The sequence below is a fragment of the Leuresthes tenuis genome, unplaced genomic scaffold (assembly GCF_036924035.1).
Source record: "Leuresthes tenuis unplaced genomic scaffold, fLeuTen1.0.hap1 SCAF_24, whole genome shotgun sequence".
NCBI lineage: Eukaryota > Metazoa > Chordata > Actinopteri > Atheriniformes > Atherinopsidae > Leuresthes > Leuresthes tenuis.
Window position 1 is genome coordinate 15,122,274 of NW_027325378.1, and position 20,724 is coordinate 15,142,997.

General features: G+C 41.1%; 1 protein-coding gene across 1 annotated transcript in view; it reads left to right on the forward strand.

Annotated features, from left to right (window-relative positions):
- tpk1 (thiamin pyrophosphokinase 1) overlaps nucleotides 1-20,724 on the forward strand; it is a 67,383-nt gene that overhangs the window by 44,380 nt on the left and 2,279 nt on the right. Inside the window, exon 8 of the mRNA XM_072378205.1 lies at nucleotides 580-688. Within this exon, the coding sequence (XP_072234306.1) occupies nucleotides 580-688 (109 nt within the window). The remainder of the gene's footprint in view (nucleotides 1-579; nucleotides 689-20,724) is intronic.

Sequence of the window (20,724 nt, forward strand, 5' to 3'; positions counted from 1 at the left end):
TTCCTCAGAGGGATGGTGGCATTTCCAAATGTTGCTTATATCTGTTTTCTATCTCAAGAATTCCGTAAAGTATGTCGCCGTCTCTCAAAAACAAAGTCAGATCCGCCTTTCAGACACCGGTGGGAAATAAATGTTAGCAATGTCAATTGTTCACCCCCCATCCTTAATGCAGAACATTCTTTCTAAAGTAACTGAAATATGTTCCTTTATACACTGCCTGTTAGCTTAAAGGAGATTTTTATAACTGTTTTCATGTTCAAAGACAGTTACTAGTGTAATTATGGGTGTCTGTGTGAAACTCTTTTGACTCATTGTGACACACAGTACAATAGCCTATAATTCAAGATGGTGAGGTCTTTAAAGTGTGGGGAGCTGAAAATGGGATACAGTTTTGACAGGAGCAATAATTTATTTTAATGACTGCTGGTCCCTGGGTGGAGGAGCTGCATTTCTCAGTCAGTGCTGAAAAAGTCCAGGAAGTATGGCCCAATACTTTGTTTTCTCTGTTACTGTCCTCACACTAAATGCACACACACACCCATAATAATTCATGTTCGCATTCGTGTTGTGTGCCGGCAGGGAAGCCACAGACTGGAGGTGAACACGGGTCTGGAGGGGGACTGGTGCAGCCTCATTCCAGTGGGTGGACCATGCCAAACAGTCACCACGGGACTCAAATGGAACCTTGGTGAGTCCTCTCTTGTTTATGTGCTATTAGTCCCCAGCTTCATTTGCTACTGTACATGTCTGACTCTTCAGCCAGAGACACAGTGGCACAAGTCTGCAGTGGCTGATGAAAAGAGGTATTTACATTCTTTGGCAGTTCTGAGGACATCGGTGCTTTTTGCACTAAGTAAATAAAAGCTCAAGTGCTGACTTATCCATTCACGGTGAAAGCATTTCAGCTCTCATAATGAGATATCTACAAATGCTTAATTTGCTTCAGTCAAACGAAGCTGTTGTTTGAAAGAAGTTTAATTAGTTGAAGATAACATACTTTCTCTATTCTTGAGCATTCTGAGAAAAAGCCAGTCGGACACTTATCTGAAGGTCCCCTGTGGTTTTAGCCCACTCCGAGCCAAACGGCCAGCTGTGCTCATAATGAGTTGGCACGGACCAAATTGCCACCCATATGAGGGAAACCTGGACCTTCTGTCACTGAGGTTGCATAATGTGTCTGCACCTTGGTGGGCATCCACCGAGGGTCTGCATGTGCGTGTGCGAGTTTCCAGGAGTCTGTAGACTTGAGCAAACACAAACGGCTGCCTGTTTGAACATGCCGCTGTGGAGTTTTGATTATGTGTATGTGTGGCTTTTTTTTTTTTTTTGATTGGCTACAATGTGTTGTACAGTATGTTTATTTGACACACCTGCGAGATGGCCTTCTGAATGGTAATAAGAGGTTAGATGCAAGCCTTATGCAGATTAGCCAGTGATAACAAGATGCATAATTAACCACATGCATATTTAGGAGGCTTAGAAGTACTGATTTCCCTCTGGGGTTGGAAGGAAGGACCAGAATATGAAACAAAAATGTTTTTTTCCTCACAGGTTTTACAGCTGCAAGCACAGTTTGCGTATTGATGTAGGAACAGTGGATAAACACTGTTGCTACTGGTAATACCTCCTTCTTCTGGTTTGTGTGTTTGTTTTGACTGTATGAATTTGTGTCTGTGAAGGATTTTAAATGCAACTCACTTGGGGAAGCCCAAGTCAGAAGAGTGCCATTCGTGAGTGACACTAAGGCTCCTTAGAAGTTCATTGAAATGATGCCCCACACACTTGGGTTCAAAGCTTTTCTATGATGAAAAATGTATGATATTTCTATAAAGAAAGAGTTTTAGGCTGTCAGCCATTACAGCCTCTTGGCCCAGGGAGACTCTGCATCAGGAGGTTGTTTTTCCTCTTGCTTGAAAGAATGAAATCCTGCAGTGATTCATGTTGTTTTGATCCACAACGTAAATTTGAGTAGTGAGTTGTTGAGCAAACTATTTTTTTTCTGGCTAATTCACTCTAGGGGCAGTGAGCAGGATGAGCTGAAATAACCTTGGCACAATTAAATTTTATCATATGTTCACTTTTTCGAAGTCTGTGAATTATTTATGTTGTTGTGAGATCTGAACAGACACGGTACACATGTTTGTTCAGAGGGCTTTGAGCCAAACATCTAAACGCCTGTTTACATTACATGGCTGAAACCAGTAGGGGTAAGAGGCAAAATGTGCCTTCATTTAACCCTGTATGTCACGTCAGGCTGAGGCTGTTCTGGAACTAAGCTCAATGCCCCATTGTCCAAGTGAATGGAGGTACTGCTGGCACTGAAGTCATGACAGAAGCAATCTGCTGAGTGGTTTCTATGGCAATTTGCAAAATAATCAGTGATCAGCAGAGGTACACACGTGGACAAAATTGTTGGTACCCCTCAGTTAAAGAAGGAAAAACCCACAATTCTCACTGAAAGCACTTGAAACCTACAAAAGTAACAATAAATAAAAATTCATTGAAAATTAAATAATCAAAATCAGCCATTACTTTTGAAATGTTGATTAACATAATTATTTTAAAAAAACAAACTAATGAAATAGGGCTGGACAAAAATGATGGTACCCATAACTTAATATTTTGTTGCACAACCTTTTGAGGCAATCACTGCAATTAAACGATTTCTGTATTTGTCAATGAGCGTTCTGCAGCTGTCAACAGGTATTTTGGCCCACTCCTCATGAGCAAACTGCTCCAGTTGTCTCAGGTTTGATGGGTGTCTTCTCCAAATGGCATGTTTCAGCCCCTTCCACAGATGTTCAATGGGATTCAGATCTGGGCTCATGGAAGGCCACTTTAGAATAGTCCAACGCTTTTCTCTCAGCCATTCTTGGGTGTTTTTGGCTGGGTGTTTTGGATCGTTGTCCTGTTGGAAGACCCATGACCTGCGACTGAGACCAAGCTTTCTGACACTAGGCAGTACATTTCTCTCCAGAATGCCTTGATAGTCGTCAGATTTCATTTTACCTTGCACACATTCAAGACACCCTGTGCCAGATGCAGCAAAGCAGCCCCAAAACATTGCTGAGCCTCCTCCATGTTTCACCGTAGGGACAGTGTTCTTTTCTTCGTATGCTTGGTTTTTGAGTCTATGAACATGGAGTTGATGTGCCTTACCAAAAAGCTCCAGTTTGGCCTCATCTGTCCAAAGGACATTCTCCCAGAAGCTTTGTGGCTTGTCAACATGCATTTTTGCAAATTCCAGTCTCGCTTTTTTATGATTTTTTTTCAGCAGTGGTGTCCTCCTTGGTCGTCTCCCATGAAGTCCACTTTGGCTCAAACAACGACGAATGGTGCGATCTGACACTGATGTACCTTGGCCTTGGAGTTCACCTTTAATTTCTTTGGAGGTTGTCCTGGGCTCTTTGGATACAATTCGAACGATCTGTCTCTTCAATCTGTCATCAATTTTCCTCTTGCGGCCAGGTCCAGGGAGGTTGGCTACTGTCCCGTGGGTCTTGAACTTCTGAATAATATGAGCCACTGTTGTCACAGAAACTTCAAGCTGTTTAGAGATGGTCTGCACCTTTAAGATGTTTGTCTATAATTTTTTTTCGGATGTCCTGGGACAATTCTCTCCTCCGCTTTCTGTTGTCCATGTTCAGTGTGGTACACACCTTTTCACCAAACAGCAGAGTGACTACTTGTCTCCCTTTAAATAGGCAGACTGACTGATTATGAGTTTGGAAACACCTGTGATGTCAATTAAAGGACACACCTGAGTTAATCATGTCACTCTGGTCAAATAGTTTTCAATCTTTTATAGAGGTACCATCATTTTTGTCCAGCCCTATTTCATTAGTTTTTTGTTTTTTTTAATAATTATGTTAATCAACATTTCAAAAGTAATGGCTGATTTTGATTATTTAATTTTCAATGAATTTTTATTTATTGTTACTTTTGTAGGTTTCAAGTGCTTTCAGTGAGAATTGTGGGTTTTTCCTTCTTTAACTGAGGGGTACCAACAATTTTGTCCACGTGTGTATATGAAATTCAAAGACTTTGATAAAGCATTTGAAAGAAAAGACAGAAGTCTCAGGTAGTCGATTTTGATGAGCTGTTAGGCAGGCTGATTGTCAGCATAGTAGAAACTCACACAAGGGCTATTACGCAACCTAATTTCACACATGTGGATTTCTATTGATGCCTAATTGCAACACTCTGACCACACTTACCTGATATTTTTAATCTTTTATTTAAATGCAGGTACTGGGATCTTACTATGGTGTTATACAGTATGTTATACTAACAAAGTGTGGCATGTTTCTTACTTTTGGTGCTGCCTAAACAGTGACCTCCCTCCCTTCAGTGCAGGCCCAGATGAAACATACAGCATGGCTGTGAATTACAAACTACACAAACTGACCATTAAAGAAATATGATGCCGTGTCATTCGTCATAGTTGATGAAATATAAACGTTCATTTTGGGCTGTAAAAGTTGAAACAAAAATGAGTAAATGCAACGTCGCTGTTAAAGAAAAGAGTGCCATTAATTTAATTACGACCCACAGATGATGGTAGTAATTCACCACAGCAGTTTGACAAGTACCAGATAAACCAGGAAGAAGAAATCGCTGTGTTCGTTGAATATGCGGGAGAGTACATCCAGCCTGCTAAATGTAATAGATTGTGGAGGGTAAGACAGACAGCATAGCAGCTGTGCTACTTGCTGTTTATTTCCGCTTCTGAGACACTCAAAGTGGACAATAGTTGATCCCTTTTCACACATCACTGCAGGGGTAAGGTGCAGAGCAGAGGAGGAAGGTGTGCATGCAAACATCCTTTGTCCAATTGCTAGGCAACCAAACAGGGTGGATAGGCAGCAGCTTGAAGGGTGTGGGTTCATAATATCCTCAGGGCAAGACAGCGGTTTGAAGAGTAAAGGTTCGTCCGGGAGCTGAACTTGTATGGACTGGAAGTGGTCTTGTACGGTGACCCCTTCCAGTAATTGGTAGGGGTCACCGTACAGGCTCAGTGGGACACAATTTGGCAGCCTGTTAGGGAGAGAAACACGAAAATAAGAGCCAACTTCACACAGCCGATCAACAAATTCCCTCCAATTGGACACGTTTAGGTGTTGTCACAGAAAACATAGCAGAGCACATAGACATGAATAAGTTTGGCAGCTGCCACATCCTGTGTGAAAGCAGCATCGTAGCTGTTCTTCTTAAACCTCTTCCTATGTAGACACTTAATGGCTGAATATGAGAAATGGAATCAATTTTACAATACTACAGTTCTACTTCATGAAAGGATTAGCATAATCGTTTCAAACAATCCAGAAATGTGAGGCCTCTGCTGGTACTCTTCCACAATTCCACAAATATGGGGAATTTCCTTTAGGATGTTCCTGATCAAAATGATAGGATTCACTCCTCTGACCAAGAGAACCACAGTGAGAAGAGGAGCGTCTTACAATCCTCTCTCACTCCCACTTTACTAGTTTCACTGTCTGTTGCTGCATGAAATCCATCCGCTGCAAAGAAAAAAAAAATCCACTGTGGCTTGATTGCTCTGCGTCACTTATTTTGTCTCCGGTTGTTTTTGCTTGTTTGTTGGCTGCAGCAGACACAGAAACAACCCTTGATTAGGAGATATTTGCTGTATTTACCAAATTGTTTAGTGAATAGTGCATTGGATTAGAACACGTTTTAACCCCCAACTTTCGGGTGAAAAGAGTCTGTTTGTCGTAGAAAATTCCTCCGTGTGATAAGCCTGCTGTGCAGTGAAGAAGGCAGCACAGAGGAGGAGGGAGCATCTCTAAGGTGGATTCGACAGTGGCTCGAGACTCTCTGTTGAGTAATGACACTAAAAGAGAACTATTTGCTTATTTTTTTCGTACAGAGTCAGGAAAGATGGATGAGAGTTAGGCTGGCCTGAATCTGGGACGTGACAATGTTGCTGTCACTCACATTCTGCTATACTTCACATTTTCTCTGATTTCTCACTGACATTTCCTTTTATACCGCCATCCAATTTACTCTTATTCTCTTCTTTTCCTCCATTCTCACATTCCTGCCATATCTGGCCTCTCATAAGGAGGAGACTGTGACATCTGAGCTGCTTATCATTGTCACAATGTTGCATTCATTTTCAAACAGCATTAATAATCTCCCCTCAGGAAACGATCTGTAAATACTATCATTTTCTGTGTGTGTCCACATAAGTCATTGTGCAGTTAGCTAGGTCTATATATCTATACATGTGAAATTTCATTCATTTCATGCATATTTTAAAATAGGATGTGGGATTTATACACTGGCCCAGGGGCAACATCATTAACATTAACTGCATCATTTCTGGTGGACTATTTTTAAAATTCATGCCTATATGTCACATGCTCTCACAACATTTTATAACTCAGCCCTTACAATTGTATGTGATTAATAGATTAGGATGTCTCTGCAATATTCCTAAATTCCTGTCACCTAGCCTGTTGAAACCACAGTATTTTCACATTGAAAGCCAGAAAAAATGACATTAAAGCATGCAGGCTTCCAATACATTGAATTCCAATACATGTATAATTTATGTACGTGATATTGAGAGGTCAAAAATGACAGGAGTCATTTCAGGCAATCAAATGTTTATTTATTTTTTGGCCTACAGGGCTGCAAAAAGCATATGGAGAAGAAAAGGTGACAGTTAATTTGCGAAAGACTTCAACCCTCCAATGTCACCATTTTACAGTGTTGGAAGCTACCTGGAGTGCAAGGTGTTAAGTGCTGTAGTGACAAGGTAAAAAGGGCTAAAACACGACCACTGACCGAAGAAGATTTTCAAGCTTGAGGATCATGTGGATGCTTCACGAAATATCTTTTTGACAGATGAAGATAGTGTTACCCTTACAGAGGCTCATGGATGGGCTTTTGCTTAATCATTAATGGACACGGGGCATCACTCTGAGTTATGCGGGCATGGGCTGCTGTCACTGACGTTCCTGTGTGTAACATTTAATGTGATATTTGTAAGCGCAAAGGCGATGTATTATTCATAAGTGTATTTCTTTTATGCTACAACAGTACCTCTTAATGGACCAATCCTACACTGACTCCAAAGCAGGTCCTTTTCCGGGTCTGACTGCTGCAGTTTTTCCTACACAGAATATGAGGGTAACATGTGAGAAAGTGATTCCTTCATTTGGAAGGTTGCTAGTTCTATCCCCAACCTCCCCACTTCACATTTCACTGGGTCTACAATATGTTCCTCATATGTAAGTTGCTCTGCAAAAAGCAACAGATAATCAATGTAATATTAAGTTTATTACGTTAGAGGTCACTGCATCCTTAACCCAGGACCCCTAAGAATGAATTGTTGGTATCTCTTTAGTTGAAGATAGACTGTAATTAAACACAGAACTAATGCCAGTCTCTGGACGATTATTTATCTTCAAGCAATTGAAGTTCACAGCCTTCAGTAAGGCCATGATTTTCATGCCCAGTGCCACAACGCACACATTAAATACTTAAATAAACGAAATGCCTCAGAGATGTGGCCTGCTTACCTTGTCTGATTTAAATTCTGATGAAAGCTTGTGAGTCCTAAAGTTTGATATATGTTTTTGTGTGTGTGTGGTAGCATTCCAGAAGTCCATTTCGGCACCATGGATGAAAGACTCATGGCAGTTATTGAAAAGAAGGGTATCTTTATCATAAATAAGTCCAAAAAAATCTAATGTTAGTTTTTCTTCTTCTATGTCTATTATCTGTTTTTTTTTTCCATTTCTATTTGTAATTTATTCGTCTAAAATTTCACTTTTCTATTGATAAATGTTCATGTTTTAGATTCAAAGGAAAAAGCGCCACAGCAAAAAGTTTGGGCACCCTGCATAGTGAATACTTAGTAGTGCCCCCCCAACCCTAACCCCTAACCCTTTGGCAAGTATCGCAGCTTGTAAACGCTTTTTGTAGGGAGCAAAGCGTCTTTCCATTCTTGTTTGAGGGATTTTCTTCCTCACAAAAGTCTTCCGGTTCTGTGAGATTTCTGGGCTGTCTTGCACGCACTGCTCTTTTGAGGTCTGTCCACAGATTTTTTAACAAAGTTTAGGTCAGGAGACTGTGAAGGCCATGGCAAAACCCTTGTGGATTTTGAGGTGTGCTTAGGATCATTATCCATTTGTAGAAGCCATCCTTTTTTTGATAAATGGTGTTACGTTTGCTTCCAGAATTTGTTGGAATTTACTTGAATCCATACTTCCCTCTCCCTGTGAAATATTCCCTGTGCCACTGGCTGCAATACAACCCTAAAGCATGATCGATCCACCCCCTTGCTTAACACTTGGACTGATATTCTTTTCATGAAATTCTGTGCCCTTTGTTCTCCAAACATACCTTTACTCCCTCTGGCCAAAAAGTTCTATTTTAACCCTATGTTCTTTTGCAAAATTGAGATGCTGAGACTCTCAAAACGCTTCGCTACCCTCTTATTGCCTTCTCCTTCTTTGTGGGCATCAATCATTTTCAATTTCAGAGTTCTAGGCAACTGCTTAGAGGAACCCATGGCTGCTGATGGTTGGGACCAGGTCAGGGGAGTCTGGGTATTTATAAAGCTTTGAAACTTGCATCAACTGGTCTTTCCTAACCATGACTGTGAACGAACCATGAATCTATCAGGCTGATTAAGGTCTCACACAATTGTGTGACAATTGAAGTTGACACCTGTCCGCACCTGTGAAAATGACGCATGGCCTATTTTCATCCATTTGGAATTGAATGAATTGGACATTATTGGATCATGATTGATTTACATGAAGTAAATCGGACTTGAATTGGCTTGAACTGGATTGTGTCTTTGAAGTACTCTGAGATGGCCTTTGTTGTAATGTGGCGCTGTGTGAATAAAGCTGAATGGAATAGAATTGAATTCCTGAAAATGCAGTACACAAAGTGGTCTGAGGTGAAATATAAGAAGGCAGTGGCAGGAAGCGAGACAAACACAGAGGTGACAGGGTAGGAGCGGCTGAGTCAGAAGAAATGCGAGGAGATAAAGGAAGGATTTAGGCAAAGAAGTCGGAGCACGGTGAGGGGAAAAAAAAGCTTGTGATGGGATGACATATGAGGGGGAGAGAATGAGACCTGTCAGGCGTCTCGTTCATTTGATGTTTCTGGATGCTAACGCAGCAGGAAATGACGGATTATGGAAACTATTGGGAAGTGTGCTGGAGCTTTTAACCGGAGCTTGCGTTTATTCACACTCTGACGTACGCGCACACACACACACACACACACACACACACACACACACACACACACACACAGGCACAACCAATTTCAGCTGAAACATAGTCGATTTGAAACAAGGTATTCTGTTCCTTTTCTTTTTGTACGGGAAGTTCTTGGTGCCCCGATCCCGCCTCATCTAATCCCCTCCTCTGAGCTCACTTCTTTTATTGTTCCAAATATTTGATATCAGATTACAGAAGATACAGCTGGCAAGGTGTTTTTTTTTGCAGCCGAATGGGTTTGCACAGCAGTGCTCAGTGCTCATTTACTTTCTCCACTGCACTTTATCATGGCAGATGCTTGCCTATTTGTATCTATTTTTCTTACAGTGTTTTCATTTCCTTTTGTTTTTCCCCACTCGGTCTCTGCCAAAGCTTTTTGACAAGCTTCAGACCAACGGATGCAAGCAGTGATGCATAAGTATATGCAAGTGTGCTCTACGCACAATTGTATTTGTGAGCATGTCCAACTCAAATCTTTTAAGGTTCACTTGGCTGTTTACGCTTTATAGCATAGCCCTGATTGTAAGTAACTAGTTTCATGATCTTTTTGGGGTCTTTTAAACTGCATCAGCTTCACTTTCAGGGATCTGTTAAAAGTAAGACCGTTAACACAAATCTCTCATCATCATCAAGTGAAGATTCCAAATCTCTTTCCCTCACTCACATGTGAGAGCCCATCATTACTTTTCTATACATATTGAGAATCGGTTTTGTGCTATAAATGATGCTCTCGCCCTGACCAGGCATCCACCTTCTTCAAAACGAGACAAATGAGACAATTACTTGTGGTCAAGGATGGTTTCTTTTTAATGCTGTCCCTTCTGACCTGGTTTCACCGTGGCAGCAGTTTTCTTGTGGCCTGTGACATCTGCCTGCACACACTTCAGGGATTCTGTTTCTGGCTTTGCCCCATCTGCTATGGTTTGCAGCTCTCACCAGGCCATATCTAATAAGGTAAAATTTGGAGGAAGCGAAGTGGAACATTGTCTGGGCTCTTTCTTATAACTTTTCCATCGAAATCTTCATTTCTTTTTTTGTAGTTTTATTCCATTTTTGAGATATTATTATTAATATTAAGAATTAAAGAGGTTTTGTTTTCAGTTGTTTCCTTTTGCTTCAGCTGCCCTTGCACATTTTCTTGTGCATTTTCACCAAAGGTCTCCTTCTTGTTTTCACTTTTTCAAATTGTCCTCATTCTAAATGTCAAGCACAGCATCTGTTCTTTACTCGGACAAAATGCAGCAACCATCTGTGGGAGGTGTCCCGAGGCTCGTTTTTAGCTTCATGTCCTTTTTTTCACCCATACTAACTCTAATCCTTAAGATTTATGGTGTGGACCTATAAAGTAGATGTAAGAAATAAAGTGTGCGGATACGCTTCATGTTCAAATAACACAATTCAGGTCAGACATCCAATGTCCATACATACATATGTCTGAGCTTGTTTTGTTCCGGGTTCGCTTGGTCATATGTGCAGACAAGATTGTTTAGTTTCTCAGGGGAAAAGTGTGAAACCTTTAAAAATTAAAGCTTTTCAGCTCTCGTGCACTTTACCCAGAGGCTTCAATCAGAGGCTCAATTGTATATGCAAAGGTAAGTGCAGTCCATTACTGCTTCAGCCCAGGGAATAAGAGGTGATGAAAGGCAGCGAGAAGATCAGAAGCACGAGACAAAGTTATGAAGTCAACTTTTATAATGAGTTTTTATTTGACCGAGAAACAATTGAATAATCTTAAGCCTAAAATGTCGAAACTGAAAGTGTCTTACAAATGTAACTTTAATAAGACATGTAGTGTATAGAGATAGATTCTTTTTTTGTTTTCATGAAGATTATGTGGACATGACCTATTTGTATTCAGTGGAAACAACAGAATTACTTAATACTGAAAGAAAGGAAAATAACTGAGGAAATTCTTCTGTTTTTTATATTAATTCAGCAAGTTTGTGTAGCCCTGATCCTGTCCTTGAGTCACACGATGCTCATGTTAGCATCCCTTTGTAATCTTCCCGTTTCATTTTATTCTATCTTATGTTTTTAACCTCCGCAGGGACCTTTCATCTGAACTTGGATCGTTTATCTCTTCTTTTCCATTCAGGAGTTATTGTCATTTCAAAGCCGAGACCCACTTTGAAAGAGTTTTCCTCTTCTCTACTTCACAGAGAAGGGTCTCGACTTCTTTGCTTTTGCTTTCATTGTTGTGTCTGTTTAGTTATGGTGCATTTTTATGTAAATGACTGCATATGGGATTGTGTTCGTGGCTAAAAAGAGGAGCAGACATCTGGCATAGCGCACGTGTAAAATTTCACAGTGATAGAGTTTTATTAAAAAGAAAATAATAATTTAAAAAAGATTTTACAATTCTTATGTGTGTTTGTGCCTTTGTGTATACAGAAAGATTCAGCTGGGAGTTTTCTGCATGTGGCCTCTGGTATTGAGGTCAGAAAACCTCACTCCACTCCACTTCCCCCACAGATTCTGTGTGGAAATAAAGTCTGGCCTAAAATTCCAGCAGAGACATGCCCAAACGTGTCAGCAGTTATGAGAATCTTTCGATTTGTGTGGTCACCATCTTTTGACACTCGTTTATTTCATTTCTCGTTTATTATACGAGAAATGAAATATTTCACACTTCTTCCTGAGCTTAAATATCTGTAGCGCAAGCAATAGCAGACTCAGACCACAACATTTTTCTTATCCTTTCCTAAGCTCAAGCTGGGCTGCTGATACCAGTGCTTATTTAGAATTCTTTTCAATCTTGGAGGGTTTTTTTGTTTGTTTTTTTTTTCTCTTTTTCTTCACTTTTTCCGAGTTCTTGCTGAAGAGCCTATGAGTTTTGATTGCGTTATCTGCGGTAACGCTCAAACAACCCAGGCAATTTATCAGCATTAAATAGCCCATAGACTTCACTCTTCCCACCTCGTTTTTTTCTTTTTTTTTCTTGCTGCAGTGCATTGCTTTGCCCTTGCCCCGGCCCACAGAAAATGAGCGGTGCTGCAAATAAGTACTGTAACATTAATGTGACACAGAGGGGTGTCACTCAGTCCCCACAGCCATGATAGCAAGAGAGGGGTTACCCACTGGAAACCACTGACATGCTCAGCTCTTGCACAGCAACCTTGAGATCACACTGTGTTCGCTTGTGTTTGCAAGTTCAAACACATCAATCCCTACAGTTATTTGGAGAATGGGGTTCGCTCTGCATGCTCTACCATTATGGATTTATTTACTCTGATTACACTGTTCAGCGGTGTTTGAGAGCTGGAGACGTGCTCAGCGTGACACACACTGATACTGCATACACCAGTCATGGAGGGCCATAGTTTGGATGATAACGACCTGCTTTGTTTGCCGCTTTTTTCATCAAGTGTAGTTACCGTGAGAAACGACTCAGACGAGCTCGTGGAATCAGGGTCATTATGCTCCTTGACACACACCTTCATATTTCACCACTGTTTTTCGCCTCGCAGCTTATGCACCTCATAGACTTATTACAAGCATCCCCTTGTTCAATAAACTTACCGAAAATATCCTCCATTGCTTCATATAAACGATTAATGACAAGATTAAGTCATCTGGCGAGAATGTTTGTGAAGCCACCCTGCATGGATGTGTATTGATTCCTTTGATATGAGGAAAATGAAGCCCTCGAACTGAGGTTTGATTTCAGTAAAAAGTAGCAGAGGTTCCATGTGGGTTTTGTAGGCCTTAATAATGCCGCAGCCTAAAAACTATCGTTTCGGCTAACTCTGCAGGAGAAGGATGCGCAGTCACTTATTTTTTAGGAGTTAAAATGATTGAACATTTCAAGAGCCTGAATGTGACTCTTTTTTTTAATTTCTTCCCCCGTCACGATGCTTTCTGGGACATTGCTTGGTGTACGTCCATTAATGAAATGAGGCCTACTTGGAGCTGATAAACCTTTTTATCTCATTAAAATGATTAAAGCTTCATGCATCCACTTACAAAGGTACTCAAGCCAAACGTACCCATCCACTGTGAACAAAGCTTAAATGGCAGACACGTTAAATCACTCGGCTCTAGTTTTAGCTGATGTCTTTTAGCAGGGCTGTCTTTTATTGTTTTTATGGCATGTATATGTTCAACGTGTGGTTTTGTAGTTATGATGGTCAATACTGCAATCAATAAAACTTTGCTCATAATTAAAAAATGCCCAATACTGTAGGAGCATCATGCATACAATGTCTTGATTGTGACTATGACATTTAAAGTCAGAGTCAGTAGTTTTGCTCATTACTTTGTTCTGACTGCAGTTTTCAGGGGGTCGGGGGGGGGGGAGCACTAAAATACTGATCCTCCCCAGCAGTTAAAGCTCGTTATAAACCGTTTAACGACAGCTCAGGACTTACGCGTTCTTTCTAAACACTTATTATGCCTCTTATTGGAATCCATCTCTTTTGTGCATTAAGTTGAAAATAGGGGTCAAGAGCTATTGTCAGTAGATAAAATTCCTCCAATTGGGTATTTGGAGGACTTTCAAATTACCACAGAACTTATTCTCAGCCAGTTAAAAGCAAAGCCCTTCTGCTGATGATTATGGTTACAAAGGTCAGTGAGACAGTAAGTCTCCATCTGCAACTGACTGACTATTATCCTGAGCTGCATGTGTGTGTGTGTCATTTGCTGGCATGTGGAAAACCTCCACAGTCATTGTATATGACTCAGCTCTCTCCCATCTGACAGCTTGATATTAAAAAGCATTCATCCTGCAGCAACAAAGTCTGAGTTATGGCCTCTCGCTCAGTTTATGTGTGATTGTGTTTGTTAAAACCTGCTTAGTCATGATGTTTTCAGCTTAGGGTGCATCATAATGAGCAACAAATTTGAATGGCTGTCATCCACAAACCCTCTCTTCTCTGCATAGCATGTGGGTGGGTATGAATGTACCTCGTATACGCTTGTGTTTAGCATTGTAGGCCATGCATGTGTGTGTGTGCACACTGCAATGGGCTTTTGTTTGTTTCTCATCGCATTAGCTCCTTTTTATGTGTAGGTACGCAGATATATACTGTGTGTATGTATGTTAAACAGTCTATGATGGCAGAATATCCGAAGATAAGGTTTCTGTTCAGGCTGATATGCAAATAAGATGCTGGTACTCCACAACAGAGGTTCCTTATAACTGTATCTTTAGGTTCACGTTCCCTAAAGCTGGGCTGTAAATCTCAGTATCTGTGAAATCTGTAAAATTCAGTATCATCTCAGAGTATCAGGATTTGCCCTAATAAATCTTAAGATTTATCATTTATTTTCCAAAAAAAAAAAAAAAGAAAGCCTCTTTTGGATTTTGGGGGGGATAAACCAGCTAAAACAGCTACTGCAGTGATCATGCCAAAACATGATTAGCATGTCCTGTATGACACATTTCTCAAGAAAAAGGCCAAATTGTATGACTGCAACAGAAATAAATGATGCCTTTAGTACATACTTGTATATATTAAATAAAAAAGACAAAGGAGTATGAGGAATTTTGAACTTTAATGTTGGATCTGAAGCACACAACGTGCCACTTTTCTGCTTTTCTTAGAACCAGTTTGATAATCATTCATGATAATCATTCATTTCAGTGAGCCTCACTCGGCAGAAATATTGGTCGTTGGCAGTCACAGAAATACAGTATTGTGTTCTATTCAAAATAAAACAAAGGCCTAAAGTTGACAGTGTACAGTTAGAAGCTGCTTCGGTTACGTCTCACATTCTTTGGCAGATCAAAAAGTCGAGGTTTATGTTGAGTGTGTGCAAATGGGTGGATGTGAACGATGCTGTGCAGGGCTTTGTATATCTGTCATTTTATACTAACCCCACTGCCCTCACATATGGGGAAATAGTGATCAATTCACATTGCCCACTCAATGCACCTCTATTGCAAATATAGAGGTAAGAATGGGAGGTCAGAGTTTAGGTGCACCAATGTAGCGCAGTGCTCTTACACTGCTGTTGATAAGAGGCATGCTGGCTTGCTGTTGGTAATCGCATATTGATGCAGTGCTTCCTTCCTCTTGCCGTGTATGGATTACCGAAGAGGAGGAGCAGCAGCATAACAAGGACACCTTTTTTTTATTCACAGCTATGGCGTGACCGCAGTTTGTAAAAGAAAAAAAAATAAATACTACAAAAGACTACAAGGATACATACACTGAATGGCATTCGCCTTTCTGTCACCTCTCATAAACCAAAACTACATAAAAACAGTCAGAGGAGCAGAGCTAAAGCTAACAGAGAGAGGAGCCGAAGTAATGAGCCAGAAACTCACCTTGAGTTAGTCAGACGTCTGTGGTGGAGAAAAAAAGAAAAACATCTTTAGAACTGTCCCTGCATTTCACCTTGATTTTTCCACCAAGATCAGAATTTACTTTGGTTGGTTTTGTGTCGCTGCCTGAGTTTACCAGTTTTCATCAACTCCCTCACATGAAGGGAATCGGCGGTTGTGAAAGCAGAACAGCTTGAGAACAGTTCTACTTCAGACTCTGCAGTTCTTTGTTGGCATTGGCATGGCCTGTCAGACTGGGACTCAAACATTTAAGTGGGAAAAGGACCCGAGAGGAGGAAATTGATGGCTTTCGGATTCAGAATTTCTTAGTGAGGGAGGGAGATTTCTCTAACCCGTAGTCTTAAATCCTTATGTAGAAAAACCCAAAATCATACCAACAGCAGAGTATTTCCATGTACTTTAAAACATGTCTAGAATGATACAATGATACGATGCACATGATAAGCAGATAAAGATCTGCTCTATTTTACTTTTTTTTTTAAAAAACAGCAAAGAGCTGAATTTAAAAGGTCATGTAAATGATAAAGGATTTTCAAATCAGCCACTGGGAGGAATTTAGTATCTCGCTATCGCAAAGCAACACCCACAGGGACACAACTAACACACACAAAAACGCGTGCGACAGGACATGCATGGACACACACCGTGAGATGTTCCAATCCAACGCAGGCAGGTGCAGAATCTGATCAAAAATAAACACGTTGAACACAGATGGGTTTCAGCAGCAAAGTCTCTCAGAGAGCCAAAGCAATTGAGAAATCTTAATTAAAAGTAAACTTTGGGCGAGATTAGAAAGCTCGCCCTTGTTGTTAATGAGAGCATGCTGTTTATGAAATGTAAGCCTTCAAAAACACATTGGAATGCTAATGAGACGGTGTTTTGATAAGGACTTCAGTCCATCTTTTTAGTGGCACTCTGAACACGAAGAACCAGTGCGAGCGCACAGGTATGAAGTGTTTTGACAACTTAAACGTTAGACTTGAAAGTTGCACGGAGCCTGATTAAGTCTGATGAATATTCACTGTTAAGGATGAGGTTTAGAATTGATAACATTCCTTTTGAGCCAGTGTGATAGTAGTAATGCAGGTAGTTCTGCAGAGCCTCCCCACTGGCCTTTAGGAGCAGTAAAAAACGTGTTTTACTATTACATACTCTGTTGAAAAAAAGCGTCGGGGACTTTTTTTTTATGTGTGAGGTTTGGTTCAAAATCCAACTACATTCGACATTCAGAAGAAATAAATCAAAGAATGTGTTGCAGCCTTGTGTTTCAGTGTAGGGGAAGCATTCTTAATACTGAAAAGGACAAATCAGTGTACTTTGTCTTATATTCAAACAGCTAGATATGTGTGAGAAGCTTGGCTCAGTCGGTGAGGTCCAACTCAGGGTCCCTGCCACAGGCAGACATCTCGGCTGTAGCATTTTTCCTTTTCTTGCTGTTTCTATAGATGCAAACATGCACCCTAACCTTCTCCTATTCTCTGCATATTTCTTCTTTGCCTCCCTGTATTTCTCTGCTTGTTATTTTAACTTGCATTTTCTTTCAGTGGTTTAGTCTCAAGAAATAAATCTATTCTCCCTTTATCTATCTGTCTTGCTTTTTTCCTCTCCCTTAATCCACACATGCTCTTTGTTCTTTTCCTCTCCGGCACCTTTTTGCATAATGCCCTTGTCCTCCTTCATCCCACCTTTACTCTCTGTCTTCCCCATCATTTTCTCCCTTTCTCCTTCACACCCCACCCCCCCTCGCTGAGGTCCTAGTGGGGGGAAATGAAAAGTGTATGTATTTTGTGGCAGCATAGTGTGTCAGCAGGAGGGAAAACTGCTCTTTCATGGTTTTATTTATGGATCTGTAGATTTTCTGACAGTGTGCACATCACACGCAGAGGGGCAGAGGAGGAAATGAAGAGCAGCCTGATGTGAACTGCTGCGAGTACCCCCAGTGGAGCTTTAGACTTGCAAGGAGGCAGAAGAGTAGACACACACACACACACACACACACACACACACACACATCTACTGCAAGTATTTGGACCAATATGTATAGCTACAGCCACTATGTAGACAAACACTCACTCATGCACACAGTATGGAATCAACTCTATCAATTCATCTACTCAAACACATGAATAATTGTCCCCAACAGTTTTTCTTTCATATCAATTTCTATCATTTGCTCTGCTGTCTGTTCATATGCTCGTCCCTCCACTGATTGTCTTTGCATTCCCAGCAGAGATGAGTTTTCTTATCTGAAGGTCGACTTAAGCCGAAACGAGGTTTGTCACCTCACACTCGTAAGACCCAAGCGGCGCTAAATGGGAGCAGCTATCGTTGCACAGCAGATGGTGCTAACGCTGTTGATGCACGTCACGGCCAATAAAAAGGCCTCAAATATAAGGAAAGAATCAGGTAGATGACATGAATGAAGCTGCTGCATTGAAATCCAGCGCCTCCCTTCTTGAATAACAGCCACTTGTTTGCAAATGTTGCAAATATCTCTCTCAGAGTTGGTTTCAGCTGTAAAGCTTCCAGTTTCTCGGCACCTAACTGCTCATCTGATATCACTCACAGGTTACAGCAACCCAAACCCAGTGCTAACAAAGATCTCAGCTGGTCATCCTGTTGCCTCCATCCCTTTCTTGTTTTTTCCTTCCAACAAGCTGCCATGCTGACCCAAGGGTTTTGCTTTATTAAATGTTATTGCTTCTCAGTTCAGCTAATGTTACTGCTGTCGCATTATCTTATAAATCATCTTGAATTGGAGCTAAAGAAACAGTCAATAAACATAAACCCTGCTTGCCTGCAGCGGATATTCCTCTTAAATACAGTGTGACCTGCAGATACATGAACACATGTAAGTAATCCAACATGTGTCACGTGTGCAGGTTAGAAATTCTCTACACACTGTTTAAGTGATTAGAGATGATTAAAGAACAGCATTTAATGACATTGAAAGTTACACATAATATGTTGGACTGATACTTCACACCAAGTCCGATGCTAAGCCAAAGAGCATTTTCTCCACCGCAGCGTCACGTGCCACATTTTCCTGTCAATGACCAATTTCATCCTTCATTACGAGTGATTAGTGTAATTTGCATGAATCAGCAAAGTCATTAATGAGAAGATGGGGGGGGGCTTTTAGTCACTCTCCCAATGGTCAGCATGGTCACGGCTCTTTCTGGCTCAAAATCTCAGTGCAACAGATGCAGAAAAGCATCTTTATTTTTACTGCCTTTTTTAAAAAAAAAAAAAAAAAGATATCGTAACATAAATGATAGCTTTACATAGACACCAGTCTCCCAAAGTGTTGCTCTGTTTGTTCCTGATGTTTCAGTGTTTAAAAATGCCTCTGCCAGCACCCTTTAACATGTCCTCCAAGAGCCTCTTCACAGAGCATTATGATGAGGCAAAAATAGAGCAGCAACAGTCCTCTCTATCTTTCAGAAATGGCCCCAGCCACCCATAATTCCCCTCTCTACCTGTCCACTGCAGCGTGAGTGTCTGTGAGTCGCACATCTCCTCACCCACCCTCTCTCCTGGGTAATTTGTTGTGTAAATACGGCCCTACTTACAGCTGACGGGCCCTTTCGGCTGTGGCGCTGGAAATGCAATTACAGGCAGCAAACATCTCCATTGTTATCACTGGAGGGTGCGACGCTCATTGCGGCCCCCTTTGCAGCCGGGTGTGTGTGTGTGGGGGGGGGGGGGGGGGGGGGGGGGGGGTTGTTATCGATCACTATCAGCTTTGAGGAGGGGATTACTAATGAAGCTATTTGAAAACCTGCTGTGATTAGTAAAGTTAGCACACACACATATGTGTGTGTCTCTGTGTGTGTGCAGGTTTGTAAATGGATGCAGAAACAGATGATGTCTGAGTAAATGTAGGTAAAAAGCTCCATTTGTTGGGCTCTAGTGCCCCTAGTGGTAGATCTGTTACCTTCACCTGTCACTTATTACTTTTGACTCCTCCAAAACATCCTGAGTTTGGCGTGTAGATGCTTCTCTGGTTGCAATGTAAGTGCAGAGAGGGGAAGCTAGGTGTCAACAAGAAGTCCCAACGTATTTCACCTGACACAATCCAGGACTTCTGACCCTCCAAAGAGAGCAATAAAGTGCACATGCTACAAGAACGATACTACAATAACCACTTTGAGTACTCCCTATTTTCCCAGCTCTTAGACTGACACATGCTGGTAAAAACATGGTAGAAACACATTATCCTGCCGAGAAAAAATTCAGTCCAGCACTTCCAACACAGTCAGACACCATTCTCATTCACTCATGACATAGTGATTGTGGCTCTGTGCTCACTGGGTTATTAAGAAAGCTCACTTCACAGAAGGCTTGTTTTTCTCACCATTTTGAGTCAGGCTCTAATACCTTGCTTGTTTAGGAGTCTTTTGAAGCAGAATAGGATTTTCTTTGTGGACAAATGATTCGCTTAATTCCCTCCCGACTTTGTTTGTTTCTGCTCATCTTTGCCCTGGTGGGATATTATTTCACCAACTAACTCTTATTTTCCGATCTTCATATTTTGCATGTATATTTTGGAGCTGTCAGTAGGTGAGAGGCAGGGTGCACCCTGGACAGGATAATGGAGGCATTTCATTTGAAATTCTGATCCATGTTGACATGATTTCATCACATCATTTCTGTAGATTTGTAATTTGTGCTTCTGCTCTATCACATCCCAAAGGTTTAGTATTGTATTTGGACCTGGTGACCGGAAAAGTCATTTGCTTTGATGGTGCATAATCATTCTGGAGGCCGTCAGTAGACAACGAGTTATGGGTTATTGTGATAAAAGGTTGCACGGGCTAGACAGAGTGGCTCTTCAAACAAGGACTGAATTGTATTAAGGTGTCAAGAAACCATTCCCCATGCCTCAACATTACGCCTCTACCACTCTGTCTGGGGTATTTATAGTGGGTCCACACACTAATCCAAGAATAATACTGAGATATAAAGAAGAAAAGGGTCTCTGGGGTCAACCTTAGAGACAGTTGAGGAACTTTTTCTTTTAAGTGCATCTCAGAATAGAGCCATAACTACTCCTCATGGGGAGGAACCAGTTGAGGTGAGTGAGACGTGAAGATGATGATGATCTTCACTGATGATCAAATAATTCCTGAAAGTAACCGAAATACCTTATTTTTTCCACGTTGTGAT